The 19,615-nt window shown below is 40.2% G+C and overlaps 1 protein-coding gene across 2 annotated transcripts in view; it reads left to right on the top strand.

Moving 5' to 3' along the window:
- The first annotated feature begins 438 nt into the window (after positions 1-438).
- Positions 439-19,615, top strand: part of DLD (dihydrolipoamide dehydrogenase) — a 31,970-nt gene continuing 12,793 nt past the window's right edge. Inside the window, exons 1-8 of one of the 2 annotated variants that reach the window (XM_055301240.1) lie at positions 439-569; positions 2,237-2,315; positions 11,304-11,383; positions 11,874-11,942; positions 12,720-12,789; positions 14,326-14,426; positions 14,818-14,961; positions 15,332-15,433. In XM_055301240.1, the coding sequence (XP_055157215.1) occupies positions 531-569; positions 2,237-2,315; positions 11,304-11,383; positions 11,874-11,942; positions 12,720-12,789; positions 14,326-14,426; positions 14,818-14,961; positions 15,332-15,433 (684 nt within the window). In that variant the 5' untranslated portion in view covers positions 439-530. Of the gene's footprint in view, positions 570-2,236; positions 2,316-3,982; positions 4,164-11,303; positions 11,384-11,873; positions 11,943-12,719; positions 12,790-14,325; positions 14,427-14,817; positions 14,962-15,331; positions 15,434-19,615 lie in introns of those variants that run through there. The other variant, XM_055301241.1, reaches the window with a different exon arrangement.

The raw sequence follows: 19,615 nt of genomic DNA, 5'->3' as shown, positions 1-19,615 counted from the left end.
CTTAGAGGCGGACGCTGGTGACGCCACGCCTGCGGACCGGTCCCTCACGCAGCAATTGCTTTGGGGGGAAGGTGACCAAGCCGCCGTGCTTCCTCGGCGGAATCCGCCTCTCAGGGCCTCACCCAGGGGAGCTGGCGCCGCTCCTAACGGCTCACGGGCTTGCCGCGAAGCGCCCGCCGAGCTCACCCTCCGCAGCGGGCACGCCGCGAACGCCCGGCCGCCCCACGTCGCCCTCCAAGGACGCCGAGATCACGTTACAAGCCCGCACGGCTCCGTGCCACCGGGAGGGAGAACGGCACCGCCAGCCCCCGCTGCCGGAAAGCACCACGCCCCTTACGACAGTGCACGACTCCGCGCCTGCCGGGAACGCCCCCCGTCGCGTGCGCCCCGAGCGCGCGGGCCAATCGCGCTGCTCCCGGCCCGTGACGCCAGCGGCGCTCGTGCATGCGCAGGGCGGGGAGACCTTGGCGAGACGGCGGAGGCGCTTAGCGGACGGGGAGGCGTCGGCGGAGGGGAAGCGGGGCGGCGAGATGCAGAGCTGGAGTCGCGTGTACTGCTCCCTGGCCAAGGTGAGGCCCGACCGGGTGGCGTCGTGCGCAGCCCGGGGGCCCGCTGGCGGCGCCCGGGGGGCGGGCCGTCCGGCCGGGACCACCCGCGCGCGGCCCCGCCCCTGCGGGACTCGGGCCCGGGCGGCGGCGGGAGCGGAGGCGCCCCGCGGGGTGGGAGCCGCTGGCGGCCTGCGCGCGGGGGCCTGCGGGTCGCGCACGGGCCTCCCGGTTGGCCGAGGAGGTCCAGCCTCGCAGCCGCCCGCTCTGGGTCTTCCCATCCCTCCTCCCGATCCTGGTCCCAAGCCCCAGAGTGGCGGCAGCGGGCAGGTCACCTGGGGGCCGCCCCTGGGAGCGCCGGACGCGGTCAGCCCCGACAGGTGGCCCTAGGAACTCCCCAGAGGCCTCTTCATTGTTTGCAGGTGCAGGCCACCGTTGCCGCCGCCGCCGCCGCCTCCTTTTTTTCGTTGCAACACCTCGTTAGGGCCAGCTTTCGCTTTTCTTTCTTTCTTTTTTTTTTTTTTTAAAGATTTATTCATTCATGATAGACATAGAGAGGCAGAGACACAGGCAGAGGGAGAAGCAGGCTCCATGCAGGGAGCCCGACGCGGGACTCGATCCCGGGTCTCCAGGATCACGCCCTGGGCCGGAGGCAGGCGCTAAACCGCTGAGCTCCCCCCGCCCTCCTCCCGCCAGGGATCCCCAAGCTTTCGCTTTTCGCCTACGTGCCGAATACAGCCCGGTTGTACTGTATTCGGTGGGATCGTGGCTGGGTCCTCACTCCAGTGATGGAGACCTTAAAGGTGACCGTGAGTGATCAAACTCGTCTTTGTCCCTGAGACGGGTAATCCGTGTACCTGAGAGTGAGCGTAACCCCGGGAGGAGGCTTCCTTCTAGGCAGAGGCGGAGCTGGGGGGCTAGGAGGTAGGACTGACGTTGTGTCCGCTCCTCTTTGGCCCGCTGTCCTGATCTCAGGTGCCTCGAGTTGCCTTGGACTAGAGAAGGTTGCTACCTGAGCGTGGGTTTCGTCACTGCCTCCCGTATTCCTACTGTGATAAGAGCTGTTTTGCTTTGTTTCTTCTTGCTTAACGGTTCTTAGGAAGGAGTGGACAGTGGATATAAACGGTTGGGATTATGATGCACTTTGTGAAACCATAGTAGCTCTCGGCGTCAGTAACAGTGCATTTTCCTAAGTTACCTTCTCTGGTTTTCTGTTCCTAATTAAACCGTTCAGGAGCATCTTCAGAGATTTTGTACCTGGTAGTTTGAGGTCGGAAACAAGAATTAGAAGCGGAGGATTGCAATAGTAAAGATTATCGAGGACTTAAGTTGGAACCTAAAGAGCATTCGTTGTGACATTAAAATGATCCCTGGCACCAAAAATTCGCCGTGCTTTCTGAAAATGTAAGAAACCGTAACATCACTGAATAACACTTTTTTATTGGCCTTTGGCCCGTATTTATATGAGATGGTTCATTGAATATTCATAACGAACAGCTGTGGTGAGCGGAGTTTGAAAATCTAAATAATTACTGTTACGAAAGAGGAGAAATTGATACATAACCTCTGTGTAGCAATGGGAGATGTATAAATAAGTGCTTGACACATTTGCTCCAAGTCATTACGTTTTCATTGACCTTCAGTAGTCCTGTTTTGAATTCGTGTTTTACATGACATTTTCTTTTTTCCAGAGAGGCCATTTCAGTCGAATATCTCATGGCTTACAGGCAGTTTCTGCAGTGCCTCTGAGAACTTACGCAGATCAACCAAGTGAGTACTTATTCAAATAGTTTTTCCTTAGATTAGTTCATAGTTCCTTTGTGTTTACATGTAAAAGCAAGTGACTATTAGAGTAATAATAATTTGTCATAGAATTCATTTGTTCTTATATCTATTGTTCACTTAAGTGTTTATTGAGCACCTAGTGTGTCTAGGTGGTGAACTGGGCAAAGCCCTGCTCTTGGAACTGACAGTCCAGTGGTAAAAACAACAACAACAACAAAACAAAACAAAAAAAACCAAACAATCCTCAAGTAACAGGTAGTATTTTGTGTAGTGATTGAAAATTAAAAAGCAGGTAATTGGGAGGAAAAAAGTATTGTAGGTAGGGTATCAGGGCTTTTCTAAGGAGGTGATGTCTGGGTGAAGAGAGGGATTGAGGTTATTTCAGGCAGAGGAAAACAGTGTTAAGGGTCTGAGGTGAAAATTAGCTTATCAGGTTTAAGGCCTCGCAAGAAGGCTGGTGTGGCTTGAGAGGACACCCATGGATGTGAGATCAGAGAGGTAGCCAGGGATCACATCATGGCAGGCTGTGGAAGTCAGGTGAAGGAGTTTGGATTTTACTCCCAAGAGTGATGGAAAACCACTGAAGGGTTTTGAGCAGGGAGTAATTTTAATGTTTACATTAAAAAAGTTAATTCTGGGGACTCCTGGGTGGCTCAGGATTGAGCATCTGCCTTCGGCTAGGGTGTGTCCCAGTCCTGAGATCAAGTCCCTGCAGGGAACCTGCTTCTCCCTCTGCCTGTCCCTGCCTCTCTGTGTCTCTCATGAATAAATAAATTAAATTTTTTTTTTAAAAAAAAGTTAATTCTGTCCACTGGGTAAGATTGAGTGTGTTGGTTGTTTGACGCTGTTTAGAATCTGAGATGAGTCTTTAGACATCCTGATTGAAAATTTTGATGGGCTTGTGAAAAACAGGTTTTGAAGACTAGGAGGATGTACCCTGAATGGAAGCTGAAATGTGGGTATTTTATTCTGCTTCTTTGAAAATAATTTTGAAGTTTCTATAAAGGATATATATTTTGTTTTTTAAAACAGGAAATTAATGAACTTGTAGTAAGGTATTTTGACCTCCCAGTACCAAGAGGATTGATTATTTGAAATCATCTGTTTTGAAATTTGCTTGAATCACCCATATGATTATAACTAAAGTAGCATGTGGTATCTCAAAACTTCTTTGTAGAAACCATCAGCTAGGAGAAACTGTGACCAGTATTTTCTGAAATAATTTTATCTTGTACCTTAATGGCTGTCAAACTAGTATCATCTGGGATATTTTATTCCCGGAAGAAAGAGTAGTAGGAGGATTACTGTCACCAGTGACCAACAGTGAATGATTACCTAGCTTTGAAAAGGGCAAGAAATCCTTTGAAAAATACTGATGTGATGGTGGGGTAAAAAATTGGATCCATTATACCCCCCCCCTTTTTTTTAATGTTTCATATTTGTTTACAAAGGAAATTTTTTTAAAAATTTATTTGAGAGAGGAAGAGGGAGAGAGATTCCGAAGCAGACTCTGCAGTGAGTGCAGAGCCTGACATGGAGCTTGATCTCATGACCTCGAGATCATGACCTGAGTTGAAACCAAGAGTCTGAGGCCTGAGTCACCCAGGGTGCCCCCCGCCATTATACATTATACTTTTTTTTTTCTTTTTCAGTTTTATTGGGATATACTCGGCATACAGTTTGTTAAATGGAAAGAGCACTTCTTAACTCAAGCAACAGGAGAAATGTTAGATTTTCATTTCCAAAACATGCAGTTAAAGATGTTGTGGCTAATTCTTCACCTTTGGGATTGGATTGATCAACAAAGATTTATGCAGTGTCTTCTATTGCTGGGTAATCTTTGAGCAGGATCTTAGATTTTAATGGAATGATGGTAACTAAGGGCTCATGAGTCAAATGGTTTAGTGAATCCTTGATATTGAATAAATTATAAATCCCTTAGTAGCCACGTTAATACAGTATGCAAAGGCTTTGATTGGGTGAAGTAACAAGCATTGTGTGTTCATATTTATACTTATCTGAAGTATTTATTTTTTTAAGGATTTTATTTATTTTGGAGAGTGTGTGCAAGCGTGCAAGAAGGGAGGGGGGCGGAGCCAATGAAGTAGACTCTGAACTCCATGTGGAGTGGGACACCAGGCTTAAAATTCACAGCCCTAAGACGACCTGAGCTGAAATCAAGAGGTAGACACTTTTTTTTTTTTTAAGATTTTATTTATTTACTTGTGAGAGAGACAGAGAGGCAGAGACACTGGCAGAGGGAGAAGCAGGCTCCACGCGGGGAGCCCGATGTGGGACTCGATCCCGGGATTCTAGGATCACGCCCTGAGCCAAGGCAGACACTAAACCGCTGAGCCACCCAGGGATCCCTCGAGAAGTAGACACTTAACCAACTGAGCCACTCAGGTGCCCCTGAGGTATTTATTTAATGGCTGTCTTTTCCTCAGGTATTTACATTTCATTAGGGCAGGGACTGTGATTGTTTAGTGCCCACAGAAGTACAGTAGGTCCTCAGTACATATTTGTTGACTAGATAAACCCTGGAACCGTGTTTGGTTTTGTTACTGCTTTACCACAAGCAGCCAGTACGGTGCCTGGTATAAAGTATCCAGCAACAACAGTAGTAGTACTAACTGATCCCTGAGAGCTTACTCTGTCCCCAGTAGTCTTTAATCCTTGTTGCCATCTTAAAAGACACATATGGCTCATTTCTCCTTATAAGTGGAGGAGCTGAGTCAAGAGAGGTCCAACTAGGAAATGACAGAACTGGGAAAATTCTTCTGACCCGAGAACCGATACCTTTAATTTCTGTTCGGCCTGCTTCCACTGAGTACTGATTGATCAGACCACCTTGAGAGGAGTTCAAAGTTTATTATATATAAACAGTCCCTATTAAAATATCTGGAAGATGTTTGAATATGTAAATGAAGTTCATCAAAATTTGAAGAGTAATGTGTGTTTTTGTTGATAGGACCTTCCATTTCATGACAGGAATGGACTCACAGCACTTAATCGCTCACATTTGCTACCTTCATTCATTTATTAGTTCGGCAGATATGGAGTATGTACTTTGTGCTAGTTACTGGGCTGGTTGCTGGGATATAGCAGTGAACAAGTCAAACAAGATGCAGCTTTTGTAGACTTTGTCCATTTTGGGAAGACAAACACCCAATAAGTAATTGTGATAGAGACTCCACAGGCTAAGCAGAGGGAGCTATGAAATGTGTATATGGTTATAGTTCTCTCCTAAGGAAATGTTATACCTGGAAAGGGTTGGGGTGCGAGTGGTCTGGGAGGAGGTGTTCCAGGTAGAAGGAACGCCATGTGGGAGTATTTTGATGTGAGGAGGAGCGTAGTGCCTTTGAGGAGCCTGAAAAGGGTCAAGTGTGGCTGATGTGTGTTGAAGATGGAGTTGACCATCTCTGCAGATCATGAAAGACCCTAACTCTTTATTTTAAGGGCAGTTGGAAGTCATTGAAATGGTTTAAGCAGATATGATTTGTTTTTAAAGCTTATTCTGGTTGCCGATGGGGGTTTTTACTATTATGCTTTTGCTGTTTCTTACTAGATTTTAAGAACCAAGGCTGTGTTATTTATAGGTATCCCTTGACCTTAGAGTAGCGTATAACGTGAAATGCATGCCGTCAGCATTTGTTTCTAGGTGATTGGAACAGAATATACATGGGTAGACCAGTGTAATTCTGTGAGTGTAAGCTAACAGTAATTCACTGTTTCTGAAGCGTAAACTGCTTAGTATTGATGCTGCATGAGCAGAATGTGGTGGGTGATGAGGGTGGAGAAGAGATTTGGATGCTGTATTTAGGAGCTTGGATTTTATCCAACAAGAGATAGGGAAACCTTCCTTAGCACCTGGAACTGTTGTTATTTAATAAATGTTTGTTGAATGGAAAAAAAAAGGGGGTGGGGGAGGGAACCAGTGTAGGAGGAGACAGTAATGTCTGAGTCGGACTTTAGTGAGCGAACGCTGGCATAGCCGTATGTAGGGTGGAAATGAGATTGGAGGCTGTGAGAGTGAGAGGTGGATCTGAGAAGGAAAGAAACACTTGAGTGTCTCATATGTACCTGTCTTGACATACATTATCTCTGACTTCACAACCCTGGGATGTAGGTATTACTATATTTCTCCCTTATGGATTAGGGGGGATGTAGGGTTACCATCGGAAAGTAAAGTATTAGAATTCAAGATTTTAAAAGCTGAGTGGTTTGGGGTGATGACAAATATGGGGTGTGACTATGGAAGAGTCACTACAATAGGCAGGAGATTAAGGCCATTGAAAATTTAAAACAGCCCCCTCACCCCCAACAACAATTAAACCTTACCAAGTAACTCTTAGACTCATGTAATGAATTTGGTAATTAATGATTACTGCTTTATGATATCTCTTATTCCTTTTTTCTTTCTTTTTTTTTTTAATTTTAAGAATAAGCTTGCTTTATCAATATGTGCCTGTTTTCCCTTACTCTAAGGTCAGGCTATTGAAGGCAGTGGCTTCCATATAGGGTAGGTATTCATAAATATTTGTTGCTTTCATTATGATAATGAAGGAGCTTCTTGTCATTTTAGTTGTAATTCCTGATTGCTCTGGAGATTATGGAATCATCTGAGTGTTTTGGGTGACATTAGAACTGAAAGGTGTAGGAGCAAAGGCTTCAGAATAGAAGGAACTTGCTTTGAAACCTGGCTACATCACTTTCTAGTTGGACAGACTTAGCAGGTTAGTTACTCTTAGCCTTATTTTCTCCCTGTGAAATGGAGGTATAATAGTTGTGTCATAAAGACAAGAGGAGGCTTAAATAAGACAACATGAAACATTTAGCTCACTGCCTGATACAGAGTGTAGTATCAAATTGGTAGATATTATCTCAGACTGACTTCTTAGTATACATCTTGCAACTAATTTATTCTGTAATTGATTTGTAACTTGACACCTTGACTTCAGTGGTAGCCTTGATAACATGGTGTGCTTACTTACCTCACAAGGATATAATAAGTAACATTCATAGAATATTCCCCCCCCCATCTTTTCTCCTTCAGTTCATTTCATGGCATTAACTGCTATTTCTGTTGAAGTTAAACACCCCTAGTTGTACCCCAGTATTTTCTAAAGAATTGACCTGGTAGCTTTCTCAGGATCTTTTACCACCGCCTAAAATCCACATTGCTATTTCAACTGTCTTCTGCCGTTATTTCTAACATAGTCCTCTTCCTCTCATGATATCAGTATGTATATCCTGTTCAGTTTTTCTTTTTCACTCTTAAAAGTCTAATGCTAATTTTGTAAAATTTTCCATCAGGTAGTCCTTGGTCTGTTTCATTGTACTATTTGTCTATATCTGTTTCTTTTTTTTTTTTTTTTTAAAGATTTTACTTATTCATAAGAGAGAGAGAGAGAGACACAGGAGAGAGAGAGAGAGAGAGAGAGGGGAGACACACACAGGCAGAGGGAGAAGCAGGCTCCATGCGGGGAACCTGATGTGGGACTCGATCCGGGGACTCCAGGATTAGGCCCTAGGCGGAAGGCAGGCGCCAAACGTTGAGCCACCCAGGGATCCCCCTATATCCTGTTTTTTTAAAATTGTATGTGAAAACCAAACTGAGAAATGCTCTTTGACAAGGGGATGGTGAGTCAGAAAAATGTGTTGTAAATTTTCACTTGTGAGAGCCAGTTGGTTGGTTTTTCCAACATTTTATTGTGAAAAATTGCAGACATTTGGAAAAGTTGTAAGAATTTTACAGTGAACACTCTTAGATTCTTCCACTAACATTTGTTCTTAAAATATTGCATATCTGTTCGTCCATTTATCTATTAGTCCATTTTATTTATTTTTTATACGTTTCAAAGTATATTGCAGAGATCCTGTAAATACTGGCTTGTTTCTGAATGTTTGTCACTGAATCACCCCTTCCTATATTCTCAGCTGACTGATCTTTACATAAAGACTTTACTTTTTTCCCTTCTTTTTCTGTGCTCCCTAGCACGTTAGTGGTATTCTGGTGGAATGGTACATCTAGTATCTTCAGTGAGAGGTGAATAGTTTTGAATTTCTGGTATTTTGTATAGTTGAAAAAAAAATATCTAAGATCACATTGGGAAATGAAACTAAACTGTTTTGGCCTTTCTGTATTTAAATTTACTCCATAAACATATATTTTAATCATAAAAGGTGCTGAAAATTCAGCAAAGAAACCTGTTTTTGTAGCTTGTGTTTCATTACTGTGTATTAAAAATTAGAACCCAAATTTAAGGGATACTGTTTAGGACATCATTTGGTTCAAAACTTGAAAATACATGTTGTGCCCAAGATTGCGAATCTGAGAAACCACCAAGGAGCCGATACCGATGCAAACACACGAGGGTTTAACAAGCTCGAGCTTGGGTCCAAGTATACCCGACACAGCGGAGCAGGGACTTGGACCACGAGGCTAAGAGGCGTAGCAGCTTTATAGGGGCCAGTGGCCAATGGGATTGTAACACACATAGAAAGTTGCACAGTCATGTCATTCCGCACGCACATGGCCAATTGAATCACAATTTACCCTATGGTGACCATTTGAACTGGCCTATCACTCTGGTCAGAATTGGCGGCAGTTTTGGTGGGCACAAGGCGGGGTTACATTTTTATGAGCTGATTTCCGGTAAGGTTGTGCTCAGCGGCTTGACTAGGGTGGGGAAGTGCTTTAAGCAATAAGCAGGTCATGTGGGGGTCATACAGGAGATGGCGGGTGTAGCACAAAATGGAGTTAGTCCTGTTCTGCTTGTCCAGGGCTAGGGGATTTTTGTTAAATTTCCTGGGTCCCACATACACATTTTATTATATACTTAATTCTGAACATGCATCAAGGAACCAAGTAGTGTAGCCAAAGAGCACAAATAGATCAGTGAAAATTAATGGAATACTTTTTTCATGTAGTGGAGTAGCTGTATATCTTTTTATGTACCGAATAATCCTAATTATTATCTGATATAACCAAGAAGAATCAGTCCTTTTACTTATTCAGTAGGAAGGGTTCTTGGATTTTTTTTTCACTTGGATAACTTTAGTTCTGTGGTTCTTTTCAGGAGAGCAAAAGTTTTTTTTGATCAAAGTAGCACTCTCATCCCCTGGGGGGGATGGGTGGGTATTTTGTTGAGGAGGGGGTGATCAGAAATTAAATTGCTAGCTTCGTAGGTCAGAATATGGTGGTCATATAGCAAGTACTTATTATGTATGTTCCAGATACTAGACTAAGCTATTTATGTATATTATTTTATTCTGTATTATAACTCTATGAAAGAGGTTTTTGTATTCTTTATTTTGCAGATAGGGCAATTGAAGGTAAAGGAGGTTAAACTATCCCTTCTGGTCAGAAAGCTAGTAATTACAATGCTTGATTATTGCTTTTAGGATTTTAGTTGATGGTACTTTTTTTTTTTTTTTTTTTTTAAGATTTGCTTATTTATTCGTGAGAGACAGTCTGGTAGAGACATAGGCAGAGGGAGAAGCAGGCTCCCTGTGGGAAGCCTGATGCGGAACTTGATCCCAGAATCCCTGTGTCATGACCTGATCCAAAGGCAGATGCTCAGCTACTGAGCCACCCAGGCATCCCAGTTTATGAGTTCATTTTTTAATTTTAATTTTTTTTTTAGTTTATGATAGTTTAAATTTAAGAACAGAATACTGTTGAATATTGGAATGACCACTGGAAGTAGTCAAAAAGACAAAAAGCTTACTTTTGTCTCTGCCATTCACTTTCTAAGTGACTTTGGGCAAATTAATTGACCTCTCTGAACCTAGTGTTTCTTCTCTGAAATGTCAGTTATATGACATTCTTCCCCTCCTAGGAAGCTCTGAAAATCAAACGGGATAGTAGGTGTGAAAATGTATTATAAACTGCTAAATGCTTGGGGTTGTAAAGACAGTAGAGGAGGAGGAGAAGGGAGACTGTCTCCTAACTCTTAAAATTGATTATAGCTTTGTTTGAAGTTGTCTTGAGAACAATGGGAATAATTGGACTTTTCCATTTGTATTATAATTATTACATTCCTAAGGCTGCTGATAACAAAGTTCATTTTCAGTTTCATATCTTCATACAGTAAATACCCAGAATAGTTCATTTAATGTTCTGGTTAGCGTGTTACCATACACTAAACAAAATTTACGTAAAGTTCAAAACATGTTTGCCATCCATTACAGGGAACCTGATTTTTTTCTCTATATATCTCAGAAGTAAAGTACCTGAAAACGGTGTAATCAGTCCTAAATTTATTGAGAATACTAAGGCATTATACAAATAATTGTCTTCTTTAATCCTAACATTAATCATTTAAGGCAATGTTATTGTTCCTTTATAACAGAAAAATTAAGTCCCTTGGTCATGCAACTAATAGATGGCAGAGCTCAGATTTGAAGTCGAATTCCTAGGCTTTTTCCCTCATATAGATAGGTCTTTCAGTGTCACTAATAGCTTGTCTTGTTATTTTTAAATCGCCATGGAATTTAGGAAGGTCAGTGGATACAGTGGATATAAAACTCAGATGTGGAGGTTCCTGGATGGCTCAGTCAGTTGAGGGTCTGACTCCCTGGTTTTGGCTCAGGTCATGGTTGTGGGATTGATCCCTGAGTCAGACTCTGCACGCAGTGGCAGTTCTATTAGAGATTCTCTCTCCCTCTCCCTCCACCCTTCCCCCTACTCAATGCTTGTGTGCATGCTGTCTCTCTAAAAGAAATCTTAAAAAAAAAAAAAAAAAAAAAAAAAAAACCTCAGTTATTTCCATATGTCATAATGAACAAATAGAAAATGAAATTTAAAAATCTGTGCCATATTCAGGGACATCAAAGATTGTCAAGTGCCTAGTAATAAAACAGTACTGTGTAGAAAATGCTGGTTATTTTGTACTTTGTTTTTTTAATGCACTGTTTTTGGTCAATATTAAGCAATTTACTGTTTATATCAATTTGTTTTTATTGTAGTCGATGCTGATGTAACGGTGATAGGTTCTGGTCCTGGAGGATATGTCGCTGCTATTAAAGCTGCCCAGTTGGGCTTCAAGGTAAGGTTTAGACTAAATGAGGTGGTGATTCATTTTTATTTGGGAAGACTTCATCATATTCACAAAGTGCTCTGCACATAAATAGTAATGGTAAATAATTTCTTTATTCTGTAAGTTATATTTAGGCCTGAGACAGAAGAGGGTTATCCCGTTGCGTTGCTCTCATGAAATAGTGAAGTCCATTATTCCCCCTCCCCACTATACTTTGTACATTTGGCTTCTAATTCCACTTTGGAAGCTATGGTAATAGAAATAAAGCATGTGTTTCATAATGTTAAACAAAAATGTCTTTGAGCATAATTCACTTTTGGGTTAGCCTGCATTTAGCGTTACTTTTGAAATGATGAATTTTAAAGGACTGTATTTCATTCTCACAAACACAGCTTCAGTAACTTATTCTGTATAAGAATTAAGACAGATGTGTGGGAATTTTAGTGAACTGAGACACTGCAGGTTATGTGCAGTTAAATAATGTTTTCTTTGGTTGTAGACAGTCTGCGTTGAGAAAAATGAAACATTGGGTGGAACATGCTTGAATGTTGGTTGTATTCCTTCAAAGGTGAGCATATGTTTTGTACATTGCAAAGGTGTTCTTCATTAGCCGCCAATTAGAGGGATGTATTAGGACTAGAACATTATTAGGCTAATACAGTTACTAAAAATAAACAACTGTGATTGATGAAAAACATGTTTTCCTTGGTAAAGCTTAAACAGTGCTGTCACCAGTCTGCCTTACGTTCCTGAAATTGCTTTTTTGTCTTAGAATACCCAGCCTTTCCATTCAAATAGGCTCTCATGTTCCATTTTTTCTTTTCAGTTTTCCTTTACCAGTGAAACAGATAATCGGTAGTAAATTCTTCCTTTAGGTGTTTGTTTTTTTAAATTTTTATTTATTTATGACAGTCACACAGAGAGAGAGAGAGAGGCAGAGACACAGGCAGAGGGAGAAGCAGGCTCCATGCACCGGGAGCCTGACGTGGGATTCGATCCCGGGTCTCCAGGATCGCGCCCTGGGCCAAAGGCAGGCGCTAAACCACCGCGCCACCCAGGGATCCCTCCTTTAGGTGTTTTATGTGTGTAGATATGACTGCCTTTTTCAGTTGCCACCCTGAAGAATGTACTTATTCCTTGCTTTTAAAGTAAAGAGGTTTTGTTTTTCATTCCTGCTTGTTGAACATTTTTTTATGTCATTATTCTTTGGCTTAAATTAATTACATAAGAACAGAAACTGAATTGTTGTAGTTCCTTGTACTATTCCATGTAGAGAATGTTATTTCTTGTGTTTTTTGATTGTATATCGTCTTATTATCAACATTTGATCATTTTGTCTATTTAGGCTTTATTAAATAACTCTCATTATTACCATATGGCCCATGGGAAAGATTTTGCATCTAGGGGAATTGAAAGTAAGTATACATTTCATATTTAGCAGTATTACCAGCCATACTTGGCTTTTCTGGCTGAAGCTTTATATATGTGTGATGAGTGTGTAATTTATGTTTTATTGAGGAAAGGGTAAAAAAATTTTTAAAGTGTAGAGAGATTTAAGGCTTTAAATCCAGATTTTTACTATGATATCTTCTGTTCCTTTGAGAATTTTGGTGTGAGGTCTGCTGTGTGTGTATATATATGTATGTGTGAAGAGTTTTAATTTTCTTGAAATCTGGAGATCTCGGGGTGGGGAGTTGGTGCTGGATTCCTGAGTGCTTTGGGCAGATAAGGATAAAGGAATGTAGGTAGGTTGGTCTACCTTAGTTGGTACTGACAAGAACGAGGGGGCAGGGTTACTAGCACAGTGTAAAAGGATGACATTTCAGTTTAATTTGGTATATCTTCTGCCATTCTTTTTGGGCTGTTTTCATTTCATTCTTTCTCATCAGTTGTTACAGGTATATCCAGAAAGAGAGGTTCCAGGAAGAACTTAAAGATACAGGGGTCAGGGGAGTATTTTTCCTTCATTTGTTTGTAGCAGTAGGTTTGAGAGAATGGGCTATAGTAGGCAATCCACTGGTATAGAGGTGATACATATACACTAAAACAAATAGATCAAAGTGGATGTAGGGTAGAGTCAAAGCCCACTTTCCTTAGGAAAGAAGAGACAGGCTTAGTCAAGAGGACCTGCGTGGTAGGCACATCTTCCTGTTGTAGCTCTGTGACCTCAGGTCAATCCAATCTCTCAGGGCCTCCGTTTCCTCATCTCTGAGATAACATGTTGGTTCCATGGGCCAATTGCTACGATATCCCACTTCCAAAGTGTTGAGCAGCTTTATATTCTTATATTGTTGATTCAGATTTGTGAATAATATGAGTGATTAAATCCAGTTTAGTAAACTTTTATATTAAATTTCTGTATTTAAAGTTTTCAGATGAGCATTTTTGTTTCATAAAATTGTTTCTTTTTATTTACAATTCAGGTGATGTTTTACTTTGCCGTTTCTATTTAAATCACATCTAGACTTAACATCAAAAGGTGTCTGGAGAACATGTTGCCACAGTGGGATATAATGTTTATTTTAGACTGCATTTTTCCCGAAGGTGGACTTTTTACAATGATAGATTCTATTTATTGGAATATGATGCTGTTGGCCTTTTTGCCCGCTACAATTTTTGTATCAGTTACTACACTTAGAAGTTTTATTTATTTTTAAAGATTTTTATTCATAAGAAACACAGATGGGCAGAGACCTAAGGAGTGGGAGAGGCAGGCTCCCTCTGGGGAGCCTGATGTGGGACTCAATCCTGGGCCTCAGGATCACGCCCTGAGCTGAAGGCAGATGCTCAACTGCTGAGCCACCCAGGTCTCCTTACACTTAAGAGTTTTAATACTGCCTTTTTTTACGGTTCTGTAAACATAGGCTGAAATTTTCCACATCTTGATTAGTGAAAAATATATTGCTTCAGGTATTTAGCAAAGGACTAAACATTTGTTTAACAAACTACAGTGTCTGAAGTTCGCTTGAATTTGGAGAAGATGATGGAGCAGAAGAGTACAGCAGTAAAAGCTTTAACTGGTGGAATTGCCCACTTATTCAAACAGAATAAGGTCAGTGTTTTATCGTGCAGACGTCTGGCTTATTTTACATACACATTAAACATTATGCTGATAGAGTGATGCTGTTAGAACTTGGCTTCTGGGGTTTGTTTTTCTTTCTTTTTTTTTTTAGTGGTTTTGTTTTTGTTTTGGTGGTTTTGTTTTGTTTTGTTTTTGCTGGAGGGATTTATTTAATTTAAAACTGTATGTTAACCTGAGATGGATTTCCCTGACATATAGAGCAAATATTTGCGGCTCCATGCGTGGCCTTACTAATAAGTAAGGAAGCATTTTGTATTGGATGTATTATTTAATAGAGTACTTTTTTCCCTATTAATCATGTTTTTTTTTATCACAGAAATCATTTTAAACTTTGTAAATCTATAAACATTATCTTATAAAGGTTGTTCACGTAAATGGATATGGAAAGATAACTGGCAAAAATCAGGTCACTGCAAAGAAAGCTGATGGCAGCACTCAAGTTATTGATACAAAGAACATTCTTATAGCTACAGGTTCAGAAGTTACTCCTTTTCCTGGAATTACGGTATGCTTTTTACAAGTGTTACAACCTCCCTTTATTCATGCTATTTATGAACTGTGAAAAGTTTCTGACTGAAATACTATATGTTGACAGTCATTCAGCTTTGGCAAGCTGTCTTTATTCTGCAGTAATTTTGACTGGAAATAGATTAAGATGAATTTGAATTTGTTATGAAGTTAAAACTGACCATTTTGTTTTGAAATACCAAATGATGAAATTTTGAGTGTTTTTAGTGGGATTTGGTAAAATTGAGTGTATGAATTGAAGTCATAGATACCTCAAAATAAATAAATATCTTAGTATTTTTTGTGAGGTCAGTTGATAAATCAGTAGGTTTTTCCAAATAATTTTGATTGTGTATGTTTTATTATAGATTGATGAAGATACAATAGTGTCATCTACAGGTGCTTTATCTTTAAAAAAAGTTCCAGAAAAGATGGTTGTCATTGGTGCAGGAGTAATAGGTGTAGAATTGGTAAGTAATGCTTTTTATTTTCTTACTGCTTTCATGGAGTTGGAAGGGACTTAATGGTCTATTTGATTCTTTGTACAGCATTGCAAGCAGATCAGCATTGAGTTTTGCATATATACTTCTAGTCATTAGACTTTGCAAGATAACTTATTTATGTAAGCATTGTGGTTATTAGAATATTCTTTTATTTTGAAATCTGCTTCCCTGTAGCTGCCACCCTTCCTGTTCCCTAGAACTGAATTGATTTTTTTAAAAGTCTGATGGTCTTTCAGATACATCTCATGGCCCTTCAGTTATTCAGAAGATTGTTCTCATTCTGAGCAAATTGCATTTTAGATATGACTTAGCTGGCTCTTCCCTCCCCCTCCATCCTCATCTTGATCCCTCTTAAGTTCTGTCAAACTATTGCAATTCTTTGACTACCTTGCCATTTCATGCTTTCTGCCTGTTGCTTTCTCCCTTCCTGTCCATCTGGTGACTTTCCTGTATTACCAGTGACCTCTCGATTTTTAAAAAAGATTTTATTTATTTGAGAGCGAGCACAGGAATTGGCGGGGTGGGGAGGTGGGCAGAGGGAGAGTGAGAAGCACGCTTCCTGCTGAACAGAGACCCATCACCCCCCCACACACACACACCCCATCCCCCACCTACCCCTCACACACGTACACACACACAAGGCTCGATCCCAGGGTCCTGAGCCAAAGGCAGGCACTTAACCAACTGAGCCACCCAGGAGCCCCCCTTCTGTCCATTTTAAGGTATCCTTTGTCAGAGCTGTTTTACCTTGGTATCACAAAGAACTCCTACTTCTGCAGTCACAAATCCAGACATTTTATTCTCTAACCATAACATTCTTTCCTCTCTTACTCAGTTATTCTCAACATATAGGCAGTTTAACTTTATCAGGTGCACTAGTCCTTAGGTCCCTCTGTGTTTTTGCTCTCATTTCCTATCTTGACTGCTTTCCTGATGTGCTTAGACTCCATAGTCCATCACTGTAGCTGCTCTTCTTGAGTCCCTTACCTCTTTGTTGCATCATCACACCTGCTTGGCACAACTGTAGTCCTGAATAAATTCAGCTGTCTGCTTTTTTTTTTTTTAATTGAAGTATAGTTGACATACAATGTTATATTAGTTTTAGGTATACAGCATAGCGATCCCATGACTATATATTTTGCTGTGCTCACCACAAATGTAGTTGTCATCTGTCTCTATGTAACAGTATTAAAATACTACTGACTATATTACTTCCTATGCTGTACCATTTATCCCTGTGATACTGATTTTGTAACTGGAAGCCTGTACTGCCCACTCCCTTTGACCTATTTTGCCAGTTCTCCCCCCTCCCCACCTCCCTCCTCACCTCCGGCAACCACTAGTTCTGTGTATTTACAGGTCTGTTTCTGCTTTTTTCGTTCAATTGTTTGTTTTGAGATTCCACATATAAGTGAAATCATATGGTATTTGTCTTTGTCTTGACTTAATTTCACTTAGCATAATACCCTCCATGTCCATTCATGTTGTCACAGATGGGAAGAATCCATTCTTTTTATGGCTGAATAGTATTCTACTGTATATATAGGTACATCTTTATCCATTTATCTATCAATGGACACTTGGGTTGCTTCCATATCTAGGCTGTTGTAAATATGCTGCATTAAACAAGAGGTGCATATATCTTTTTGAATTAGTGTTTTCATTGTTTTTGGGTGAATATTCATCAGATTACTGGATCGTATGGTATTTTTATTTTTAATTTTTTTGAGGAACCTCTATACTGTCTTCCACAGTGGCTGCGCCAATTTACATTCCCATCAATAGTGCATGAGGGTTTGTTTTTCTCCAGGTCTTTGCTAACGCTTATTATTTCTCACTTTTCAGTGCTGGCCATTCTGACAGGTATAAGGTGATATCTCATTGTGGTTTTGATGTGCATATTGATGTAATGGTTAGTAATATTGAGCATCTTTTTATGTGTCTTTTGGCCATTTGTATGTCTTTGGAACAGTATTCAGATCTTCCTGTTTTTTAATTGCATTATTTATATTTTTGATGTTGAGTTGTGTAAGTTCTTTATTTTTGATATTCTTTATAAGATATATTATTTGTGAATTTCTTCTTCCATTCAGTTAGATTGCCTTTTTGTTTTGTTCATGATTTCCTTTGCTGTACAAAAGCTTTTTATCTTGGTGTAGTCTCAGTTTATTTTTGCTTTTGTTTCCCTGTCTGAGGAGATCGATCTAGGAAAATATTGCGGAGACTTATGTCAGAGAAATTACTAGGTATGTTCTCTGCTAGAAATCTTACGGTTTCAGGTCTTAAATTAGTTCTTTAATCCACTTTGAGTTTATTTTTTTGTGTGATGTAAGAAAGTGATCCAGTTTCATTCTTTGGTGTATGGCTGTCCGGTTTTCCCAACACCATTTATTGAAGAGACAGTCTTTTCCCCATTGTATATTCTTGTTTCCTTTATCATAGACTCATTGACCATATAAACATAGGTTTATTTCTGGGCTTTCTAGTTTGTCCTGTTGATCTGTATCTCTCTTTGCCATTAATAGATTTTTTTTGATTATTGTTTTGTAGTAGATCTTGAAATCTGGCATTTTAGAATTACTTGTTTTAGTTCTGTGAAAATTACTGTTGATATTTTAATAGATAATGCATTCCGTCTGTGGATAGCTTTGGAGAATGTGGACATTTTAACAATACATTCTTCTAGTCCATCAGCATGGTAGATCTTTCATTAATGTTTTGAAATTTTCAGCGTGTAGGTCTTTTACCTCCTCGGTTAAGTTTACTTGAGGTATATTATTTTTTTGGTTGCATTTGTAAATGGAATTGTTTCCTTAATTTTTCTTTCTGCCACTTTGTTATCAGTGTATAGAAATGGAACCAATTTATGTATATTGATTTTTGTATTCTGCAACTTCACTGAATCCATTTATTCTGATATTTTTTGGTGGAGTTTTTAGGGTTTTTTTTTGTAGAGTGTCATGTCATCTGCAAATAGTGACAGTTTTACCTACCAATTTGGATGCCTTTTATTTCTTGTCTGACTGCTGTGCCTAGGATTTCCAATGCTATGTTGAATGAAATTTGTGAGAGTGGACATCCTTGTCTTGTTCCGATCTTAGTGGAAAAGCTTTCAGAGGCAGAGGGAGAAGCAGGCTCCTCGCAGGGAGCCCAATGTGGGACTCTATCCCCGAATCCTGGGTTCACACCCTGAGCTGAAGGCAGCCGCTCAACTGTTGAGCCAGCCAGGTGTCCTTGATTTGAGGATATTGAACCATCTCCAGAATAAATCTAATTTCTTCATGGTGAATCACCCTTTGAATTGGTATTTTGAAATTAGTTGCCAAGAATTTGTTTTGGATTTTTGCATCTATTCATAGGGATGTTATTCTGTAGTTTTCTTTTTTTTAAGTGTCTTTGGTTTTGGTATCAGAGTAATGCTGGTCTCATAGAATAAATTTGAAGCTTTCTTCCTATTCTGTTTTTGGAATAGTTGGAGGAAGATAGGTTTTAACTCTTTTTTAAATGTTTGGTAGAATTTACCTGTTACTCCATCTGGTCCTGGACTTTGTTGGGAGGCTTTTGATTACTGATTCAATTTTGTTGCTAGTAATTGATCTGTTCGTTTTTTATTTCTTCCTGATTTAGTTTTGGGTGATTGTATGTTTCTAGAAATTTAATGGTTTCTTCTATGTTGTCCAGTTTGTTGGCATGTGATTTTTCGTTGTAGTCTTTTACAATCCTTTATAATTCTGTGCTATTGGTTTTCACTTCTCTTTCTCATTTCATTTATTTGGGCCCTCTTTTTTTTTTACATGAGGAGCCTGGTTAAAGGTTTATTTTATTTTTAGAAACAGACAAAAATCAAACTGAGAGCTGTTTCTTTTAAAAAGATTTTATTTATTTATTTGACAGCACAAGCAGGGGAATAGCAGAGGGAGACAGAGAAGCAGGCCCCCTGCAGAGCAGGGAGCCTGTGTGGAGCTGGGATCATGACCTGAGCCAGAGGTCATGGCTTAACTGAGCCACTCAGGCGCTCTATTTCATTTATTTCTGCTCTGATTTTTCCTTCCTTTTACCCATGTTGGGCTTTGCTCTTTTTCCAGTTTCTTTTGTAAGGCTTAATTGAGATTTTTCTTATTTCTTGGCTATGTTGCTATCAGTTTCCAT

Source organism: Nyctereutes procyonoides, unplaced genomic scaffold (assembly GCF_905146905.1).
Source record: "Nyctereutes procyonoides isolate TBG_1078 unplaced genomic scaffold, NYPRO_anot_genome, whole genome shotgun sequence".
NCBI lineage: Eukaryota > Metazoa > Chordata > Mammalia > Carnivora > Canidae > Nyctereutes > Nyctereutes procyonoides.
Note: the sequence above shows the minus strand (reverse complement) of the source record. Positions and strands in the feature narration are given on the sequence as shown.